Raw genomic sequence first — 22,500 nt, 5'->3', positions numbered from 1 at the left:
GCCTTGCTGGTGGATGGAGAGAATGGAGAATCATGGGATAAAAGCATGCGTACATCCCTCTCTTTCATGTGCCGGCAGAATAAAGGCCTAATGGGTAGCAGGTGTACACCGGAGCACACTGGAGCTGGTCAGCAACAGAAGCAGAGATAGACAACCTAGAGCTGAGGGTAACTGCCCTGTCAAAGCCTCTGATTCTGAGTGGAGACATGAATCAATTCATTGATGAAGACCTTTCAACCACAATGATGGACATGTGGCCTACTCTGATGTCTTCTCTCATTCCTTTTAATTTTGCAGTGTCTAGAATATGTGTCAGAAATGTGTTGTAGTCTGACACCTCACTTGTCTAATAAAACTGTGGATTCTGCGGGAGAAGCTCTTTAGGAGAAACCATAGAAACCATAGTAACCCCCTCTTCTAGAGCACCATGACAACCACACTCTTTAGTTATGGGATGGCTGTCTAAAGGCCTCACTAAGAACTGGGTAGCACTTTATTAAATGTTAACTACAGTTCTCAATTTGATTTACGGAGCATTTGACACACACAAGTCGATCGGACAAAAATGAAACTGTATTTGAAAAGCATAGACGCATAATTGTAAACATGGCGCGACAGTTGTTTAGTACAGAACAACCATGTGCTTTTGCATGTAAACAAAGATATGATGTGTGTGTGTGTGTGACCTACCTGGTCGATGGGAGGGGCGAAGGGCTCTCTCCTCTGAAGCTGGAGCTGCTTGTCGATGTTGTCTTTCAGGCACTGACACACACGTCGCTTCTGATCTCCCGAATAGGCTTCCAGACTGAGTAGGCAGTCACACTTCTACACACACACAGGCAGAGAGAGAGAGAGAGAGAGAGAGAGAGGGAGGGGGGACAGAGAGAGAGAGAGGGAGGGGGGACAGAGAGAGAGAGAGAGATAGAGGTGGAAGGAAATTAGAGGTGTGGTTAGTTGTTGCCTTTCACCCCATAGTTTATTGTGTGTGTGTGTGTGTGTGTGTGTGTGTGTGTGTGTGTGTGTTCGTGTGTGATAAAGGTACTTTATTGATCCCAGAGGGGAAATTAAAGTGTTACAGCAGCTCACACCACAAACAACAACAAAATAAAGTGAATAATAGAATCAATAAAAAAATAAAAATAGCCATAAATAAACAGCTGAAACATCATATGCCGTAACATCAGACCAGTGTGGTTTAACATCCCCAGCCCGACTCTGATCACGCCGATCGAGCCAGCCGGAGGAGGAGTTGTACAGTCTTATTGGAGCAGGCAGAAAATATCTCCTTTAGTAAGTGTGTGTGTGTGTGTGTGTGTGTGTGTCATATCCATTCAGTCACAGAGACTGACCGTCTTCTTCCGACCAGACGAGAGCTGAGCAGCTGGTGAGAATGCTTTCAAAGAGGATCAGCACTAACAAAAGAGCTTGGCGAGCCAGAAGTGTCACATCGTGCTACGCTACCAACTGAGCTCTCTTGACTTCTGGTGCTTCAGAAGTGAACAACCTCTAAAAGTGTGATACACTGCTGTTCGTCTGTGGGCGTTACTGGATGTTTGGATCCTAAACACGGCTACAGTACAGAAACACTCTTTGTTGACAGTACACACGCCCTTAAAGGTCAGGTCATTCGTCAGAAAATAGTATACATTTGTTTTCATTTGAAAGCTGGTGCAAACAGTCAATGTGCTACTTGTTCTGAAACAGGCCTGAGGGGAGACAGCGGAACATCGTAAGTCGACGTCTAAGCCGTGCGGCACTGTGATCTCCTCTCTATGCGAAAAGTCACTCTCACCGGGTAATCAGATCCTGTGGTTCCAAGGAACCCTAGATCTCTTGCGCGAACCGATGACAAGACTAAAAGTCAGACGGCACCCACACAAAATCAATGAATGCCGTATATAAATGTTCTGCAGGGGGGAATTGAGTATCCTGTAGTTAAGTTGAAATCGACAGGGCTATCGACTGGCGATGTCGGTCCAGAGAAGGGCCCTCTGAAAACATCAGAGGGTGAGACTAATGAGTATTGCGTTCAAAAGAGAAGAGAGAGAGAGAACTTCACGCTTTATTTGCAGTTGATGTGATTTCCCCCAAAATATTTAATAACCGCTGCGGGGCTGAAGCTATTTTTACTGCAGCGGTGCGGTGCACTGGCTGAACATGATGATGAGCATGAGGAAAAGTCTTAAAGCTGACCTTTATGTCCTCAAACAGCTGTGTGTGTGTGTGTGTGTGTGTGTGTGTGTGTGTGTGTGTGTGTGTTATCTTGATATCTATTCTGAAGCCAGTGTAGAGTCTCTAATAGGAGTTATATGAGCTCTTCTGCTTGTTTTGGTTAAAACTCTTGCTGCTGCATTTTGGACTAATTGCAGCTGGTGGCCAATAGCAGAATAACAATGACTTATTACTAATTGTAATAGGTTCCATGACCGGTCGTCCACACCACCAGAAATGTATTTGCTCATAAATGGTAAAAACAGTAGATCTGCAAAAAGACACAGACAGATGAGGTGCTCCAGCCACTGCAGCAACAGCACAACACAATACTCCAGTGGCCTTGTAGGTGGTCAGTGCGAACTTGAACATTGTGAACTGTTGAGTCATCCTCCTGTCCGCCTCACAACCTGTCCCCCTCAAGCACAGAATGTTAACAAACCAAGTGTCTGGTAAGAATCTCTGTGAAAAGAGAGAACAGCTTTCATCGACATATTGAGAGAGAAGTCGAGTCCCACAGACAAGTGAGTTTAACCCTTCACTTTGTTCACTGAAGAGAGAGAGAGAGAGAGAGAGAGAGAGAGAGAGAGAGAGAGAGAGAGAGAGAGAGAGAGAGAGAGAGAGAGAGAGAGAGAGAGAGAGAGAGAGAGAGAGAGAGAGAGAGAGAGTGAGAGTGCCGTATGAAAGAGACACCCTATGTCCGCACGCATCAGAGCTTTCTCCTCACTCACTGATAGCATGCAGTTTTTTTTTTGTGTGCCTAATAACTATTGTATAATCTTAAGTTAATAAGCGAAATATGGCGCCGACTGTCAGGGCATGCTGTCCCTCTCTCTGTGTTTGCACGTTTATTGTTTGTCTACTGGTGTCTTTGTTTGTTACAAACACAAATTCACTGTTTGATTGATTGATTGAAAACTTTATTAGAAGATTTGCAGAAGTAGGTACATGAAAGTACATATTACATACAAGGTCAACTAATAGGATAAAAACCCAAGAAAGCCACTGGCTTATTTCAATTGGGGTCCTTGATTCTCAATTCATCGTTGGCTTATGAGCGCCAGGTGCTTTTGGACATACTCGACTCTTTTGAGAAGTTTTTATCATGCTGGAAATGGAGAATCGGTGCCATGCCTACCACCTCACCTGGCTACGATTCCTGAGGAGCTGCGTCGCTGCGAGCCGTTCTACCTGCCCCAAAAAAGGACTCGCAGGAGACGGAAGCGCATTCGCGGTATACGCGCCGGACTACATGATGTAGCGATTGCAAAGAGGAGAGCGTGGACATGGACGTGGACGACAACACACGGGAGTGCTGGCGTTTGCATCACCGACGTGGATCTGGCCGGTCGACAACGGTGCATCCAGCCTGTTTACCCGTCGTATCTACTGACCGATCGGCTGTTTCAACCCAGCTGGAACGGGAGGAGAGGAGGAGGAGGCGGAGCGTGTTTGGACAACCTGCGTGTACCGGAGTCTACAGTTCTGCCGGCTGCCGCTGGTCAAAAGGTGAAGGTACACATGGCTCTCCTAAATGTCCGCTCATTATCGAAAAATACTTTCATCCTTCGTGACTTTTATAACGCGTGGCGTGGCCTCTTTGTTTAATGATGGCTTTAAATGCAAACAGATACTAAATGGTGCTGCTTTTACTAGTTTTGAATTACAGCTTTTTTCGATAAACAAACCAGCTGATTTCCTGTTTGCTGTGATCTACCGTCCACCAAAATATAATGGGAACTTTATCTCTGAGTTTGCAGACTTTCTATCCAGGTTTATCCCTCACTGTGAGACGATTTTGATTATGGGGGATATAAACATTCATGGCTGCTGTCCTGACAAGCCTTTAGTGAATGACTTCTTAAACATCATTGATTATTTTAATCTTACACAGTTTGTGTCTGGACCAACACACCAGCTTGGGAACACACTAGATTTAGTACTAGGTTGCGGAATATCTGTGACAGAAATAGAATTCTGTAAACTGCCAATGTTGGATCACTTTGCGATTGTGTTTGATGCTTTACTCCCGAATTTAAAAGACCCAGGGACTAAGGAAACACGTTTGTGTCGCTATATTAGCCCCAGAGCTTTAAGTGATCTATGTCTGAGATTGCCTGATACTGTAAACCAGGTTTTTAGCCAGACCTGTTCAGTTGACAATCTTACTGATAACTTTAATGGCGCTCTCCAGGGCCTGCTCGATTTAGTGGCACCAGCAAAGATCCGTAAAGCTTCTCAAAAGAGCTCTACACCCTGGCTAAATGATGAGTTACTAATTCTCAAAAAGAACTGCAGAAAAGTTGAGCGCCAGTGGCGTGGCTCTAGGCTGGAGGTGCATTATCAACTGTGGCACGAAAATCTGATCACTTATCAGTCTGGGATGGATGCGGCGAAGGCAGCCTACTATTCGAATCTGATAGCTACAAATAAGCACAATCCCAGACTTCTTTTTGACACTGTTGCTCAGTTGACACAAGGCCATCAGAAAAAGAGCTGTACTGAAGTGTCAGCATATGATTTTTCTGACTTTTTTGATGACAGAGTAGAGGCTATTAGAGCCAGGATACCACAGCTATCCATGGGGGGATTAGTTTTTGGTGCCATTTTGCCCCCTTATTCAGGAAATGTTTTCTCTGAGTTTGAGTCCATCTCATAGATGATCTGACTAAGGTGGTCGTGGCTTCTAGATCCACAACTTGCTCCCTGGATCCGCTACCAGCCTGGGTTAAGGATCTTTGGTCAACTCTAGGAGCCTATGTCTTAGCTATCCTCAATCTATCTCTCTTAAATTTAGTTTTCCCAGCCTGTTTTAAATCTGCAGTGGTTAAACCCCTATTAAAGAAACCGGGTCTAAATCCACTCTCACTGGCAAGTTATAGACCTGTCTCGAATTTGGCTTTTTTATCTAAGGTTTTTGAAAACTGTTTTTGAAAACTGTCTTCTAATAATCTGTTTGAGCCACTACAGTCGGCATTCCGCACCAACCACTCTACTGAAACAGCACTCACTAAGGTGGTAAATGACTTACTATTGACGGTCGACTCAGGCTCAACATCTGTTCTTTTATTGTTGGACCTGAGCGCTGCTTTTGACACAGTAGATCATCACATATTACTAGATAGGCTCAGAAACCTGTTTGGCATCTCAGGCCAAGTATTCCAGTGGCTAGAGTCATACCTGTTAAATAGATCCCAATGTGTTCTACACAATAACCTATTGTCTGCATCCCGGGCAGTCAAGTATGGAGTCCCACAGGGGTCCGTTCTGGGCCCTCTGTTGTTCTCACTGTACTTAGCACCACTGGGTCAGATCTTGCGTTATTTTGGTCTTGCTTTTCATTGTTATGCTGATGATTTACAACTATATATGCCTATAACAGCAGGAAATGTCTCACTTAGTTACGTTAAAGACCTGTCTGGCTGCTGTGAAGGGCTGGTTATCAGCGAACTGCTATTAAATTCAGACAAGACTGAAATGATAACATTCGGTCCAGCTAGACTAATTCATCCAGGTGATGGTCTTGTCTTGACCTTGGATGATTGTGTCATCCAGTGCAGGGACAAGGTTAAAAATCTCGGTGTCATTCTGGATCAGAGCCTCACATTTGACCCTCACATAAAGGGGGTGATAAAAATAGCATTCTTTCACCTCAGAATAATTGCCAAGATTAGATCAATCCTTTCTTTCGAAGATGCTGAGGTTCTGATCCATTCTTTTGTGACATCCAGATTAGATTATTGTAATGTCCTTTTGTCGGGATTGCCAAAAAAGAGCTTCCATGGTAATGGTCCAAAATGCTGCAGCTCGCATTTTGACTGGGTCCAAGAAATACGACCATATCTCACCAGTGCTGGCCTCCCTTCATTGGCTCCCTGTCCATGTTAGAGCGGATTTCAAGTTGCTCCTGTTAACATACAAAGCTATAAATGGCACTGCTCCTTCTTATTTAAAGGACCTTCTCGTTCCATATGTGCCCTCAAGGGCTCTGCGCTCACAAGGCTCTGCCCTGCTCACTATTCCTAGGGTTAGAAGAAAGACAATCGGTGAGCGTGCGTTCTCTTTCCGGGCACCAACTCTCTGGAACCGTCTTCCACTGGATATCAGACAGGCAGAATCAGTAAAAGTGTTTAAAAATAAGCTAAAGACCCACCTGTTTTGCGTTGTCTACATGTCATAGGCTGTTTTTTTTGTGTGCTGTTGTAATTTATGTGTGTTTTTAAATTGAAATAGTTGTTTTTAAATTTGTTTAAAATTTTAGTTTTTACCTATTATATTTGTGGTGCGAAATTGTGTGTTTATTTTTTTTTTGAAATAGCTGTTTTTATTTTGTTTAAAATGTGTTGTTTTTTACCTATTGTACTTGTAAAGCACTTTGACGTAAAGTGCTATATAAATAAAGTTATTATTATTATTATATATATGCTGTGACCATTGCTTTGTACATGATGAGGCCTGATCGATCTGCATAAATTATACCAATTCTTCTTTGAACAATTGACTTCATTGAGCCACGTGACGTTGTATTACTCCAATATCAGAAATCGTCTCATCACTCACTCTATAAACATTATTCACTCTCAGATGTGTTCGCTTCTGTCTTGAAAGTAAACAAACAAATGTGTCTGTCTGGGTTGGTTTTGATGTCGGTTCTATTTTAGAGCTATTTCCGTTTTGTGGAATTCCTCAGAGAATCGAATTGGAGTCCTAAAGGCTTAATTTAGTGTGCGCCCCAGGGCTGCTGGTGAACGTGACGCTCGTCCCCACAACCTCTGTCACGATACGGCTAAGCGGAACGGTGCCCTTGACCGATGTTCTTTAGTGTCACTTGGACGTATGGAAATGGATTAGACCTATTTCTCTTTGTTAAGATGCTCTGTCATCGTCAAAAGATGGTAAAGCAGTAAGCGAAGATGAGATGGTTGTACAGTACTGGTTGTACAGTAGGATAAGATCCTCTGTCAGCATTAGATACTATAGGCTTATGGAAATAGTTTGATGTCATAATCTGAGAGGGGATAACACACACAGAAAAGGAAGAGACTAGATTAATGAGACAATAACATTGTGCGCACACACACACACACATACACACACACAGTACATTTGTCTCGAAGTTAGAGCGTCAGAAGGTAGGAGGTATGGTAGGTCCATTTGTAAAACTGTCTGGTTATTTGTGCTCGCTAAACAGGATGATGAAACGCAGAGAGCAAGCGGGAATCGATAGTGTTTTTCCCCAGCATTCATCACTTAGGATTAATGAAGCAGGCGTGGCTGGACCTCAGGAGCCAGACCGACATACTCTAAACACACACACACACACACACACACACACGTACACACATACACACATACACACACACACACACACGTACACACGTACACACACACAGATCCCAAACCACACTAGTGGGCCTAAGTCAGGGCCTTAAAAGGTGCAGAGTGCTCTGTGGTCTTTACGGGTCAAGCTCTGGTCACGCTGTTAAAAGTCAGCAAGTGGTCTCAAGTCAAACGCTTAAGTAGTTATCAGGCGGCCTTTACTTTGGTCTTAAGGGCTAAGGTTATGGAACCATGTCAGTGCCTGTATTAAGATGGACTTCATGGGTTTTCCATGCATTACAATAAGCCCCTCCTCCTCTACCTGCCTTCAGAGTGGATGAGTCATGGAATCATAACTCCCCATCCCCTGGAACCTAGATGTTCTCTGGGGACTGTGGTCCATACCATTACCATTACCGCACGCACACACGCACGCACACACGCACGCACACACACACAGGGTCTGCTGCTGACATTGTTAGGGCTTTCACACCGCCACGTAACCGTTCCAGTTTGCGTTCGCGAACCAAATCTGGAACCGTCCGGCCAGTTCCGACCGATAATAAATTGGTTCGGAGCCTGAAAAGTTGGTTCGCAGTGGGAACCAGAAAATAGTGGTTCTCAAGCGGGAACCAAAACATAGAACAGTCACGTCGTCAGTGGGTGTGTCATATTCTAGGCTGCAAAGACCAGCAAGAAGGAAGGAGACAAAATGTAATCTAATCTAAATCTAATAATCTATTAGTGATCCAAAAAAATATCAAAAGTTTCATCATTCTCTTCCTCACATGCTCAGCAAACACACACACACGCACACACACACACACACACACACACACACACACACACACACACACGTGAACGCAAACTTTGTAAGCCATTTATATTCCAATAATAAAGCAGCTGGTTAGTAAGAGAACACGTATAGAAAATTGTGTTTATTTCAGATACTGTAGTGGAAGATATTATCCTCATTTCCAGCAAAGTAGCTGCCATCTTGTTGTGACATTTTTGTTTATCCTGCCCCTTCATCACCCAAGCTAGTCTAAGAGCATTTTTGCATGGGAGGTGTTACCTCCTGCTCTGCACCCTCAGTGCTGGTTAAGTGTGAAAGGACACAAGATGCATCCTCATCTATGTGTGTGTGTGTGTGTGTGTGTGTGTGTGTGTGTGTGCGTGTGCGTGTGTAAAGGGAGCTAGATTATGATTATTCATAGCTCCACCAGGCTCACTGGTCCGTAGAAGGACTGTAGCCGCATTCCTGTCCTGACAGAGAGGAAGTGTGTTTGTTTACTCAGTTTGAATGTGTAAACACTGTAGAACACGGGGGCACACACACACACACACACACACACACACACACACACACACTCTCTGATTTCACACACTTCCTCTACTGCAGATACAAAGGTGGAAGGGAGGAGGGGAGGAGGGAGAGAGGGATGAGCGTAATGTGGTGAAGAGAAAAAGGGACAGACAGACGGAGAGCGAGAGAGAGAAAGAGTCGTACTGCGTCCTGAACACTCCACTTTTACCAGTGACTTAAGAGAGATCCTTTTAAACTGACCACGTCTGCAAAGAGCATCATTCATTAAGTTATATTGGCCCCAGTACTTTTTAATAGCCACTTTGTCTAAAACATCTTTCATAATATTATATTACAAATCCTCTGCTTTTTTAACGACACACCATTCCAAATGTCAGTGGTATTCGCTGGCGGTGACCTCAACGTTGTTATGCGTAAGTCAGCATCAACGAAAACCTCACCAGACGAGTGTAGTGTTGACAGTTGGTGGCTGACCGCATTCTTGGCAGGCGGAGGAGGGTATAGACGAGGGCATAGCCACAATGGCAGTCAGTGTGTGAAGGACAATGTCATTGCATCATCAGCAGGGAGCTAGCCCAGGCTTCTAGAATGTTGGCACCCCTCAACTCTCTAGACACATCGGACCCACGAATAAAACTATTGGTCATTTGAGGCCATGTCAACAAAAACTTTATTTGTATGGCACAAAGTGCAAAAATAGATACCATTTCTGCAACTTAATCCAATGCAGTGGATAGTGACCTTGAAAGTAATATTTCTGATGGAACATTAGTACCGCGCTATCCCCAGAAGGCTGCAGAAGCCCGCCACAGAAACGTGTCTGTTCTTGACCTCTGCTGTAATGCATTAAATCATTGAAGAAAGTATTTCTCGTGAGTGCGGGTTTCTTCCTTCATACAGAATCCCATCCTCCTACAATCCCTGGAGGATGACAGATGTATCATAATCAACCAGATTCCAGGGAAGCTTGTCCGCTGGGACGGCCATGTTAAGGTCATGTTGTTGCTGCTCTTCCCGAAGCAGACAGAACAAATCTGATTTATTGCCCCTGGGTCTGACCCCTGTAGACCCCGTAGCCTGGGAGAGAGCTGCTACTGGTCAACTGGTCACACCGTTACCATACCATGGAAGATGGAAGAGACAGTGATAAACAAAGTATGGGTAACATACCGTACAGTACCAGAACAAGTTCAAATTTGAATTCTTTCTTTAATTTAATGATGAAAAAAAACAAGAACAACTGGAAACAAGCCGGTGCTTAGTCTAGGTCTGGGGGAAGTCGGTCGGGGGAAAAGTAGCCTTTGGTTCCTCCACAGCTAGCTGGTGTGCACCTCGACGTACACTTCTGCCATCTGCTCCTGAACAGCACTCCTCCCACCACAAAGTGATAACACTAGAGTCTAACAAGGCAGAATTCAATCAATGTCTGTTAGCCCGTCTTGGAGAAGCTAAAAATACAGCAGCATCTCCCTGTAATCAGATTGATTAAACCGGTCCCTGGTCGGATCCCTCCCTTCTGAGCCATCTGGCTCCACCGCTGTCAACACTGCTCACCGCGGTGTGTACTACGGAGTAGGCCTAGCAAGCACGCTAGCACCTTCAAAAGTCATACTACCGTAGGCCCACTACACTTGTATCAGACTATTAGAGACTATAGGAGACTATAGGAGACTATTAGAGACTATTAGAGACTATTAGAGACTACTAGAGACTGATATTAGAGACTACTAGAGACTGATATTAGAGACTGATATTCTCCAATAGTCTCCAATAGTCTCAAATAGTCTAATAGTCTCCAATAGTTTCTAAAATAGTCTCTAATAGTCTCCAGTAGTCTCCAATGGTCTCTAGAATAGTCTCTATTAGTCTCCAATAGTCTCTAGTGGTCCCCAATAGTCTCCAATAGTCTCTAAAATAGTCTCTAATAGTCTCTAATAGTCTCTCGTTCACCCATTCACAGTCTCTAAAATAGTAGTGTCTAAAAGTCTCTAATAGTCTCTAAAATAGTCTAATAGTCTCCAATGGTCTCCAAAAGTGTCTAATAGTCTCCAATAGTCAATAGTCTCTAATAGTCTCCAATAGTCTCTCGTTCACCCATTCACAGTCTCTAAAATAGTAGTCTCTAATAGTCTCCAATAGTCTCCAATAGTCTCTAATAGTCTCTAATGGTCTCCTATAGTCTCATGTTGTCTCCAATAGTCTCTAATAGTCTCCAATAGTCTCCAATAGTCTCCAATAGTCTCCAATAGTCTCACATCACTGATGATGGCGGTCTGGTCATTGCTTTTAGGCAGCCGGAAAAAGATAAAGAGACGGAGAGATGAAGATATAGATGAGATAATGGAGGGGAAAAGAAAGGGATGCCTTTACACACACCGCTACAACCAATGGAGGCTGGTGGAGGGTTAAAACAATTGGAGGACGAGCTCCTTGTAAAGCAGAGAATGGAATTAAGAATGGTACCAAACATGCGTGTTACATTTCCATTCCAGAATCAGACGTTTTTTATTACATCCCATGTAAACAAGAGTAGAATTCTTTGGCTTAGGTTCCCTGCATTTCACTGAGCCCATCCTCCTTTGGTTTCACCCTCCGTCAGCCTCCACAGGGTACCACACTCAGCGTCAATATTAATCAATGCAAGCTGGCATTATTTCTACACGAGACAGCCCCAAAAAACCTAGAATAAAAAAAAAGAGGATAACACCTCTATCTGCCTGCCAAGCGTAGTACTAAAGAGGGCATAATAGTGGAGCACGCCAGCGACGGTGCCAACTTGGGTCATTAGAGAGCAGGCGAGGGCAGGCTAATGTGTGTTGAGTGCTGTTCTCTCGGATTTACTGTAAGCAGACACCAACAATCGCGGCAAGTGCAAAGACATGACAAACAGAAGTGGGATTGGCATGAATCACTCCACAAGTTGTGGAAGTGGAAGTGCCATCCCATAACTGGGCGGTTGTAGCTCAGGAGGGTAGAGGCGGCGTCTAATGACCGCAAGGTCGGCGGTTTGACACTGAACCCCAAATTGCTTTCCGACCATTGGTGTGTGAATGTGTGAGTGACTGGGTGAACGAGAGGCCATTGTAAAGTGCTTTGGATAAAGGCGCTATATAAGTGCAATCCATTTACCATAATTCCTTGCCATCCCATGCTTATTCAAAAAATGCCATGGAAAAATACCAACACAATTGATTTGTATATTGATTCTCTGTATTAGAAACTTCTTATACTTGACTTGAACTTTCTGTAACCTTTCATGATCTTGTTATTCAGTAGATACTTCCTCTTTTCTGTGGCAGACTACCCCTGCAGGTGGTCGAGAGGAGATATGCAAAACGGTTGCATGTCTCAGTGAAACCGCTCTCCTCCTCTTGTATAAATAGGATTATGCTGCTATGCTTCTGGGTCTTTCTTCATGAGAGACTTTACATTCTCTATGTTGACGATCCTTTCTATAGAAAGCTCTGTTTGCTAATAAACTATTGAAACTTGGGTAACGAGTTGAGTCATTGAATTTACAGATTTCTACCACAAAAATAAAATAAATCAACTCAATGTTCTTGTTCACTACGATATGTTCCATATCCGGAAAAAAACATGTAGTACACCTAGCATTATAAAACCCCAAACAAAATCTCCTGCTCATAAACCAATCTAACACCACTGGTTTTACCTAACAGCATTTTTACAAAGCACAAAAAGAAGGTCGGTTGGAGACACACTCACAGTCACACAGTCGCTGAGTGTCCAGTGGTAAGTGTCATCAGGAATCAGTCTCCTCAGATCTCCGGCGGCCTTTTCCATGCCCCAGTCCCTGTGTGTGCTAGCGGCCAAGCGTAGCAACGGTTAGAACAGCGGCTCCCAGTGTGACTGAGGCATGGGACATTGTCACACCTCATCACCCAGTGGGGTTGAACATGCTATCACAACCTTTCACACTTACTGTACTCTACCAGTCAAAGAAGGGCTGAGCTAGCAATGGCTAAACATGCTAGCATAACCGGTCACACCTTCCTATACCACACAAAGTAGTGCTGAGCTAGCCGCTGTACCTACAGCTAAACATACATACGGTATCGTTGAATACGCTTTCGCTACACGTCCTGATGCTAAGCCACAGATACATTTACACTACGCAAGCTACCGTTGCACAATCTACCACAAAACAAGCTTAGGCTAAAAGAGGCTTACGCTTAAAAGGTTAGCTTTTAGGTTTAATACGCTAATGCCACAGAGTGACAGGTAAACACAAGCTAATGATGCGTAGGGAGCTAGTTGACTAGGTGTCATGCCACTTGACCTCACTCACCGGGCCAGTCATGGGGTAAATTAAGGGAAAGAGATTAGAAGGTAACATAAAGATTCTTCCTTTCTGTTTAATCCTATTTCTCTTCCCTTCTCTCTCTCTCTCCTGCCATCTTCCTCCCTCCCTTCTTCATATAGCTTAAAGATTAATCTCCAGTAAAGTCAAAGATACAGAGTGAGAGAAGGAGTCAGAGGTTACGATGATGAAAGAGATGCCTGGCAGTTGAGTAGATTTTCCCATGGCCCTGGTATCTAACCACATTAGACACTGCAGGTGCTGGATTAACCCTGTCAGGCCACACAACTACACAACTAACACACTACTACTACTGGTTCTTTAAATAGACAAACTGGCCACCATTCTTTGGGTTCACCATTAAAGGTACCCTGAGGTCTATGAATTGGATGAAAAATGCCACAGTGCAATGTAGACTATGGCAATAGATATTGTTTAGCCAGACATATGTGCTGGTGTAATAGCATTGGAATTAGTATATTCGTGTTGCACTGTAGGGCTTGTGAGTAAGTGTGTGTGTATCTGCTTTGAACACCTTTGAACCGGGACCTACATATACACACACACATACACTTGCACCCACGCACGCACGCACGTGCACACACGCACGCACGCGCGCACACACACACACACCACACACCACACACACACACACACACACACACACACACACACACACACACACACACACACCACACACACCACACACACGCACGCACACACACACACACACACACACACACACACACACACACACACACACACACACACACCATGGTTCATTTAGAATACTGTACTTCGGATGAGAAGGCTAGATATAGATGACCTTGGTCTCGATCTTGTCTCTTCATCTACCACATGTCAACAGCAGTTGGTCTCTAAGGTAGCCACTCTTTTAGAAACAAGGTCAAACTGGTCCTGGAGGGGTTTGAAACCGTCCTTGACAGAGGGCAGCATCGGGTCTTCTAAAAGGAATGTACTGTATTGGCATGCAACAGGACACAGGACAACAAACTACACCAGACAGAACAGAACAGTTGTGTGGCTGTTTTCTAAAAAACAGAACATAATGTTGAGACTCTACATTGATTTGCTCTCATCAATGTTTTCTCTTTCATCTCTGTTTGTTGTTTCTATGGGGAGGATGTTTGGTCTGGGTCTCAGCCCAGGGTTCCTCTGAGGTCTGCCCAGACAGGGCTTTTTGGCAACAGGGAGGGACAATACTGGAGCCCCAGGGTTTGGGGCCTAAGGTGTGGCTGAGACACTGGGGAGAATGATAAGAAGATGACTGGCCTTGAGCGAAGAGACCTCTTTGGTCGTGGTTGATTTCTCATCAAAATCAAATGCTTCACAATGATCATGTGCTTCAAACGCAGATGAACTACAATATGATGTAATTTTCAATTCATAAGGGAAAGCTGGGCAGCATCGCCCATACTCACTACAACAGCACTAGACTTTATTCAGATTCTATATTGAGTGTACACGTGTTCAAAATAATGACTAAGAGTGACAGTTTGAAATATGAACTCCTTTAGTAAGTAAGTAAGTAAAGCTTTATTTACATAGCACCTTTCATACAAGAAATGCAGCTCAAAGTGCTTTACAACAGGAATAAGAACATAAAGTGAATATAAAAACATATACAAGCACAGAATGAATATAAAAGCAGGGGAAAACAGTCAAAAGAAAAGGTAAAGATTTACATTTCTTACACACTATGTGACTATATATTATTTTAGCCCCCTCAGTGAGTGTAGTCACGCTAGTATGGGACCTGCACCTGTGGTACACGCTACCCCACCCGCAATGTACTGCCCTCTCACTTGGTTGCAGGGTATTTCAACCGGGGCCTGGTTACCCCTTAATATCCAGGACCTACTGTCCCTTCCTTAAGCCTAACTTGGATCTCGGCGGGCCTGGTTACCCCTGAAATCTAGTATCCAGGACCTACTGTCCCTTCCTTAAGCCTAACTTGGATCTCAGCGGGCCTGGTTACCCCTGAAATCTAGTATCCAGGACCTACTGTCCCTTCCTTAAGCCTAACTTGGATCTCGGCGGGCCTGGTTACCCCTGAAATCTAGTATCCAGGACCTACTGTCCCTTCCTTAAGCCTAACTTGGATCTCGGCGGGCCTGGTTACCCCTGAAATCTAGTATCCAGGACCTACTGTCCCTTCCTTAAGCCCAACTTGGATCTCGGCGGGCCTGGTTACCCCTGAAATCTAGTATCCAGGACCTACTGTCCCTTCCTTAAGCCTAACTTGGATCTCGGCGGGTCTGGTTACCCCTGAAATCTAGTATCCAGGACCTACTGTCCCTTCCTTAAGCCTAACTTGGATCTCGGCGGGCCTGATTACCCCTGAAATCTAGTATCCAGGACCTACTGTCCCTTCCTTAAGCCTAACTTGGATCTCGGCGGGCCTGGTTACCCCTGAAATCTAGTATCCAGGACAGTAAAATATGTTAAGTGCAATAGCTGGCAAATGAGCAGTGGGCAGGTGCAGATAAGCTAGTTGAAGGCTATATTGAAGAAGTGCGTTTTTAGCTTTCTTTTAAAAATATTTAGTGAGCTGGCTTCCCTGATCTCTAAAGGTAATGTGTTCCAAAGCTTTGGGGCATAGTTGGCAAAGGCTGCGCTCCCGATCTTCTTCTGACTGTTGCTGGGAACCTCTAATAAACCTGCGATAGATTATCTATTAGTGGCACGTCTGTCAGACAAACCTTCTCTTAGCAGGTACTGTATGCAGGGGAGGCCGGTGGAGCTAGAAATCGGAGGACGGGCTCATTCTAATGCAAGGAATGGAATGATGAATGGTATCAAGCTACCAGCCTCCACTGCAGGTATGTCAGCTACACGTCAGCTATATTTCAATATCCTTGTTTACTGTTTCGATGCCAGTGATCTCAGGCTGAATGTCAAGAAGACTGAAGAGCTGTGTGTCTCTGGGAGGCATCAGAACAACATTGCCTACCCCACCGACTGTCCAAGCCACTTGCACTCACAGGACAGGAGCCTACCCCACCGACTGTCCAAGCCACTTGCACTCACAGGACAGGAAGGGGAGGCAGACTTTGGGCCCTATTATACACTTCATAAGTCTTAAGCAATAAGACGAGGCGGTAGATCTAAACTTAAGAAGTGGAGGCGTGGTCAAGGCCACTTTGCTATTATGCGTGCGGTAGTGGGCGCATCCACGCCTCCACGTCTTAAGTTAAGAACTTTTCAAACCACTTCTTAGCGCTAGGCGCAAAGTCAGATCGCATAATAGCAGGGGCGCCTAGCGCACTTAATTAACATATGAACACTCCCACAATGAGTAATATATGCACGGGAGTCTTACGTCTTATGTGTGGGCGCCTAGCGACACCTGCATAATAGCAGTAGCGCGTATGAAGCGCATAATAAGGGTGGCGGTAGGTCTTAACCTGGCGGTGCGTCTTAATTAAGACTTAAGACGGCAAGTTAAGAAGTGCATAATAGGGCCCTTTAAGTTTGTAGTATCTGGCCACCGAGATTGATCAACACCCCTCATTCTCTGGACACGTGGAATCTGTTTTTAAAAGGCCTACACAATGGCTTTGGCCCTGACGGGCGGTTGTCGGACACCGGACTTGGTGAGGGGTCCTCTGCACTCAACCTCAGCAGACTTCACCAGCGTGTTCATGGCGAGCACGAAGAGGATCGCTGGAATGGCACAGTTTGATCCACTCCTATGTTGTAGTCCTGGAGGAGACCCTCAAACTGAAGCTGTTAGCTGCTGGCTACTTCTTTAAAAATGTACATTTTGTTGTATGTTGTGTGGGATGTGTGGTGGTGTTGTGTTGTGTTGAAAGCCATGGAAGCTGAATAACAATGTTTAACCTGAAAATGTATAATGAAGCTTTTGAACGTTGAACTTATAGAGGACAGAGAGGCCTGGGGCTAGCCTCAACATAATAGCAGTGTATCATTATCAGCAGCAGCCATGCCAATGGCAGCAGGCAGGAAATTACTTTAATGACATTGAAAACATTGAAAAGCAATTATAAAAGATCAATACATTGTCCCTGTAACCATTGATTTGCCTTGCAGTTCAATTCTGTCTCAACTATTCTTTGAAAGCAAGCAATACATATTGTTTTTCAATACCTCTCAAGAAGCAGACAAAACAGTGAGGGTGGGATATGATTAAACTCAGTGTATTAAAAAGTGATAATCAAATCAATGTAATGACATCATCAATGTCATGTTATAAAAAATAAACTACAGATATCCAGTCTAGCATCTTATCACTACAAAGTAATTTACCAATAACCTATTCTCTCTGCAACCCAGGCAATAAATCAGCCTGCAATTGCTCCGCAGAGACAAAATGGCCGACGGAGATAAGACAGCTTAGCAAATAAACCACAGATTAGTTTGGCCACTAGACCACTTCCATCAACAGATTAATCAATGAAATATTTCCATCACAGCTTCCCAGGAGGGCTTGCTTGGAGTTTGGCTGAGCCATGAAGAGGAAGCTGGGAGAAAGCTCTCGGAGACCATAGATCTCAATTCAATCATCCTCGGCCATTAAAGTAAAGCCGCTAAGTGATTACATGTAGATGTATGGACCCTGTCAGGCCAGGCCAGTCTGTCTCTCCCAGCATATTAAACGTGTGATAAACCTGACCAGTATATCAGCTCCGGCCCTGCCCAGGGACAGAGAGGTGGTAGTAAAGCACATCTCAGTTCAATCAGGTCGAGGTAGGAGGAGAGGAGGGACCTGGCATGGACCAGTTATGGATGGCCTCCATAAAACAGGTCGTTTGGCTGACAAAGGTCCCAGGGTGCCTATCACTCAAGACACAATCCCCTTGTCTGCAGGGGATAGGCTTTATTTAATCTGATCATTTGAGGAGTGTGTGTGTGTGTGTGTGTGTGTGTGTGCATGCCTTTTTTGGGGGGTCTAAAGACACATACACACACGCCCGCACGCGCGCGCGCGCACACACACACACACACACACACACACACACACACACACACACACACACACACACACACTGATGGACACATCCTTGCACTTAAAGCTACTATAATGTAGTTATAGTAATTTGGTGTACCTTTTTGTACATCAATGGGGTGTACTTTCTTTAGTACAGCTACTGGTAGAGTCCTTTATGAAATGGCCATTGGCTCTATAGGTCATTTCATGGAACTGGATTTCGTGTCAGGGCAAAAGTATGACCTAAGCACATCCACACAGACACACACAGACACACACAGACACACACACACACACACACACACACACACACCTTGAATAATCATGACCTTCTTCTCTGCAAATAGCCAGTAAAAAGGAGTATTTGTGTGCACAGCTACTGTCGTGTCCTTCTGTAAGATCAAAGTAAATACTCCCTCACTGTTATACTAGCTTAGTCACATGTCTCACACTGAGAACTCTGCTACTGTTTCTCTCTCTATCTCTCTATCTCATCCCTCTCTTTCGTCATTCATCACATGTTCCATGGTGTTAAAAATACACTTGTCGGACAAGACAGCTGACTCAATAACCTTGACGTGATTTATGCTTTGCAATTACCGGAGCCAGTGTAGAATCAATTGATCAAATCGGAACAGAACTGAGAGGCTAAATCCAATGACAGATCATTGATAAGGACCATGTTTAGGTAAGTGGAGAAATATGAGTCATCATTACTGCTGATTTGGGTAATTGGTCGTTATTCACTTCTGGGGAATCGAGAACCGGGTCCAGTTGAGAACTGGTAACAAATGGTAATACATGGTTTTGATGCATCAGAATCGAATGCCTCCAAGGTTATCGATTCTCTTATCGATAAGACAGTTCGAACTTGTGCGTCATGATGACGTCAAACTCTGAGAGTTGCAACAAGAAGTCATCATGGCGGAGTCTAGGAAGAAGCGGTCCAAAGCGTGGCTTCATGTCACAAAGAAAAATGACAACATTGCTACTTGTAAATACGCTCGTTCAGAAATTCAGAGTGCTCTAGGGATCCCCGTTAAGAAATTCAGAGCACTGCTCGGGGAGCACTATATTTACATTCCTTAAACCACAGATGTAAGGCTTGCACAAGCTGACCATTATAGCAAGCTATCAGCTTATCAAATAATGATTACAAAGTTAGTCAAAGTGTGTTGGACGTTATAACTACCACAGCAAATTACATACATTGCATTACATTTGCTTATGTCTGCCCATAGGGTAAATCATTCTTGCCTAATGTTCGAGAACACATTTTGTTCCTGTTGTTATCATTATATGTAAAGTAAGAATTGCGTTCCCTGTCAGGTTCTCACTGGTCAAAGTGTAGCTGTGTTCTCTGAACGACAATAACAGACACTGTAAACGTGATGGGATCACAATATTTAATAATATTTTTCATGAATTATGGTTAGGCTACGTAAGGAAATATTACGTTGCAGAAAGTATGTACATCGACTGAAAAGACAATTTGTCAGAGCGTCTGAACATTCCAAAGTAAAAATGTTGTTGCGATGTTATTGTTGCGGCTTGATTGTTATATTATTCACCACGCATACGTGTAACAAAACAGGTAATAATCATGTTTATACATGGGATGAATTATGTTCATTTGAATGAATTTTAAAAGATGAAAATGACAACATTAGTTAACAAGTATCTACAGTCAACATCATTAAAGTTAGTTAGAAAACTAGCTAATGTTAATGTTAACATGATAACATAAAATTGTTGGTCGCCAGCGAAATGATGGAAATGTTATCGTTGGTGTCCACATTGTTTACAGTTAGTTTGTAAAGACTTTTAACTGACCATTCGTAATTTAACTGATTTTAGAGCACTCTATGGCCCTGAAACCAGAGCAGATTACCAGAGCTTTTAGTATTTATGAAGGCACTTTTATAAAAACAAAAATTCACACAGAAAATTGAGCAGGAATCGATAAAGAATCAAACCGATAAGCAGAACTGATAATGGAATCGTTACCAATAACATGTCATCAATTCCCATCCCTACTCCTGAGGATTGGGAGGCAACGGTGAGACACCAACTTTCCTCTGTCGACAAGACATAACTGATAACACGAGAGCTAGAAATCACTGACCGTTTCTTCTCGTCATACACAAACCCTTATACAGTAGCGCTACAAAGTCTCTAGGGTCGTCACCTCCGTTACCTCTAAACGCTCTTGAACGCAGCCCAGATAAAACCATTAACCTAGTGCTGCCAAAGAACAGAGCACCCGTTCCCTCATAAGCCTATGTTATTTCTAAACGTCAAACCCATCTATCGCTCTAGGTTGTCTTGAACGCAGCCCAGTCAGAGCCATTGATCAGAGACACTCACGTCTGGGCCGTCAGACAGAAGGTGTTGATGGAGAGAGTCTGTTGTTCCTCGGATAAACCTCTTCTTCTTACGCCCGGCCCGGTCGGCGAGGTTGCCCATGGTGACCCGAAAAGAACCCCGCGACGTGAAGGACGAGTAAGAAAATACCTGCGGATTACTGCGATTTCATCACAAGAGCTTTTTTTTCCTCTAATCTGTCTTTCTCTCCCTATTTCGTTAACGCTCTCTTGCTTCCTCTCTCTTGCTCTCTCTAACACACACACACACACACACGCACACACACACGCAAGCAGAGCTTTCCGAATACACACACATACCCCCACACACAGTTTCCACTCTCTCAGTTTGAATCTGGGTTAGATGTATTCCTTTTTAAGAGGCTGCTAAATTAGGATGAACCCACTCCCAAATGGTATAGACTGGTAAAGGGCAGGGGGTGGTCTGAGGGGACCTGGACTAGTAGAGGAGAGTGGTCTTAGACTCAACCTCCCTGTGTCGCTGGAGAGGAGATGAGCAGAGGCGGGTAGGTGAGAGGAGAGGAGAGTAGAGGAGAGGAGAGGAGAGGAGAGGAGAGGAGAGGAGAGGAGAGGAGAGGAGAGGAGAGGAGAGGAGAGGGGAGGAGAGGAGGGGAGAGGGGGGAGAGAAGAAAAGTGGAGAGGAGAAAGGGGGAGAGAAGAGATGGCGAGAGGAGAGGTGAGAATAGGGGAGGAGAGAGGGGTGAGGAGAGGAGAAGAAATGAGAGGGGAGAAGAAGGGAGAGGAGAAAAGCAGGGAGGAGAAAAGGGGAGAGGAGAGGGGGGAGAGAGGAGAAGGTGACAGGAGAGGAGAGTAGAATAAAGGGGAGGAGAGTAGAGGAAAGAAGATGGGAGAAGGGGAGTGGAGAGGAGAGGAAAAGAGAGGAGAGGAGATGGGATAAGGGGAGAGGAGATGGGAGGAGACGGAATGACCCCTCGAAAAAAGAGAACTGCTAGAGGTCTCTAATGTCCAACTGTGTCAGAGGCAACAGATTATGGTAGACTTCCCCCCTTCTCTCTCCAGCAGAATCAAAGTACTCAGTCAAGCCAATCTAATACCACCACCTCGTTAGCAGAGAAAAACAAGAGCTGCAAGGAAACCCTTTGATCACAAACGAGGCCGATCTCCTCAAGAATCAATGCGATGCATCCTGAACAAGGAGAAGTCAAACGTTACATAACAGGGGATGCTCTCGGAGGCATACATCGGAGGACATGGCCCCTCATTCCTCATTCCCGTCCATGCATGACGGGAGGCCCGTCCTCCGATTTTCACCTCCACCAGCTTCACCCTGTTACATAACGGGTCGCCACCGTACCCAGCGTAATGCCTATCAACAGCATGTAAGAGAGCAGTCCCCCTAACACAGCCCACAGCCATAGAGACCTAGCTGGATGAAGCCTTACCTTCTCTCTACATCGGACGAGAGCCTCGGATGATCTGCTACTGCTCGGGGTGTAACACGGCCCTCTCATCAGCAGTGCACAGGGCGTGGGAGTGTGTGTGTGTGGCATACTCTGTGACTCAGAGGAAACTGTGTGTCAGTCAGTGTGTGTGTGTGTGTGTGTGTGTGTGTGTGTGTGTGTGTGTGTGTACGTGTGTGTGTGTGTGTGTGTGTGTGTGAGTATGCCGAAGGGTGTGTGTATGTGGCGTTATGTGCAAGTCGGAACATATGAGTGTGGATGGCATCATGGATGCAGAAGGGGGAGTACAGTGTGTGTGTGTGTGTGTGTGTGTGTGTGTGTGTGTGTTTAGATTAGATTCAACTTGATTGTCATTGACAGAGTACAAGTACTAAGAATCTAATCAGATGTGCAAATAGTGCATAGTGCAAAAGCCATGAATGTATGGACAGTGCATGGTGGGACAGTATACGGTATTACAGTGGGTATAAGTACGTGCAATGAATATTAATACAAAAAGTCAATATATGAGCATGAATATCAATATGATATGTACAGTAAAGATA

At 44.5% G+C, this 22,500-nt stretch overlaps 1 protein-coding gene across 1 annotated transcript in view; it reads right to left on the bottom strand.

The window, feature by feature from the left end:
• Window positions 1-22,500, bottom strand: part of rgs3a (regulator of G protein signaling 3a) — a gene marked incomplete at its 5' end in the record, with an annotated part of 134,096 nt that overhangs the window by 80,128 nt on the left and 31,468 nt on the right. The window contains one exon of the mRNA XM_080530162.1: window positions 691-825. Within this exon, the coding sequence (XP_080386288.1) occupies window positions 691-825 (135 nt within the window). The remainder of the gene's footprint in view (window positions 1-690; window positions 826-22,500) is intronic.

Source organism: Nansenia antarctica (genome assembly GCF_963989245.1).
Source record: "Nansenia antarctica genome assembly, chromosome: 4".
NCBI lineage: Eukaryota > Metazoa > Chordata > Actinopteri > Argentiniformes > Microstomatidae > Nansenia > Nansenia antarctica.
Note: the sequence above shows the minus strand (reverse complement) of the source record. Positions and strands in the feature narration are given on the sequence as shown.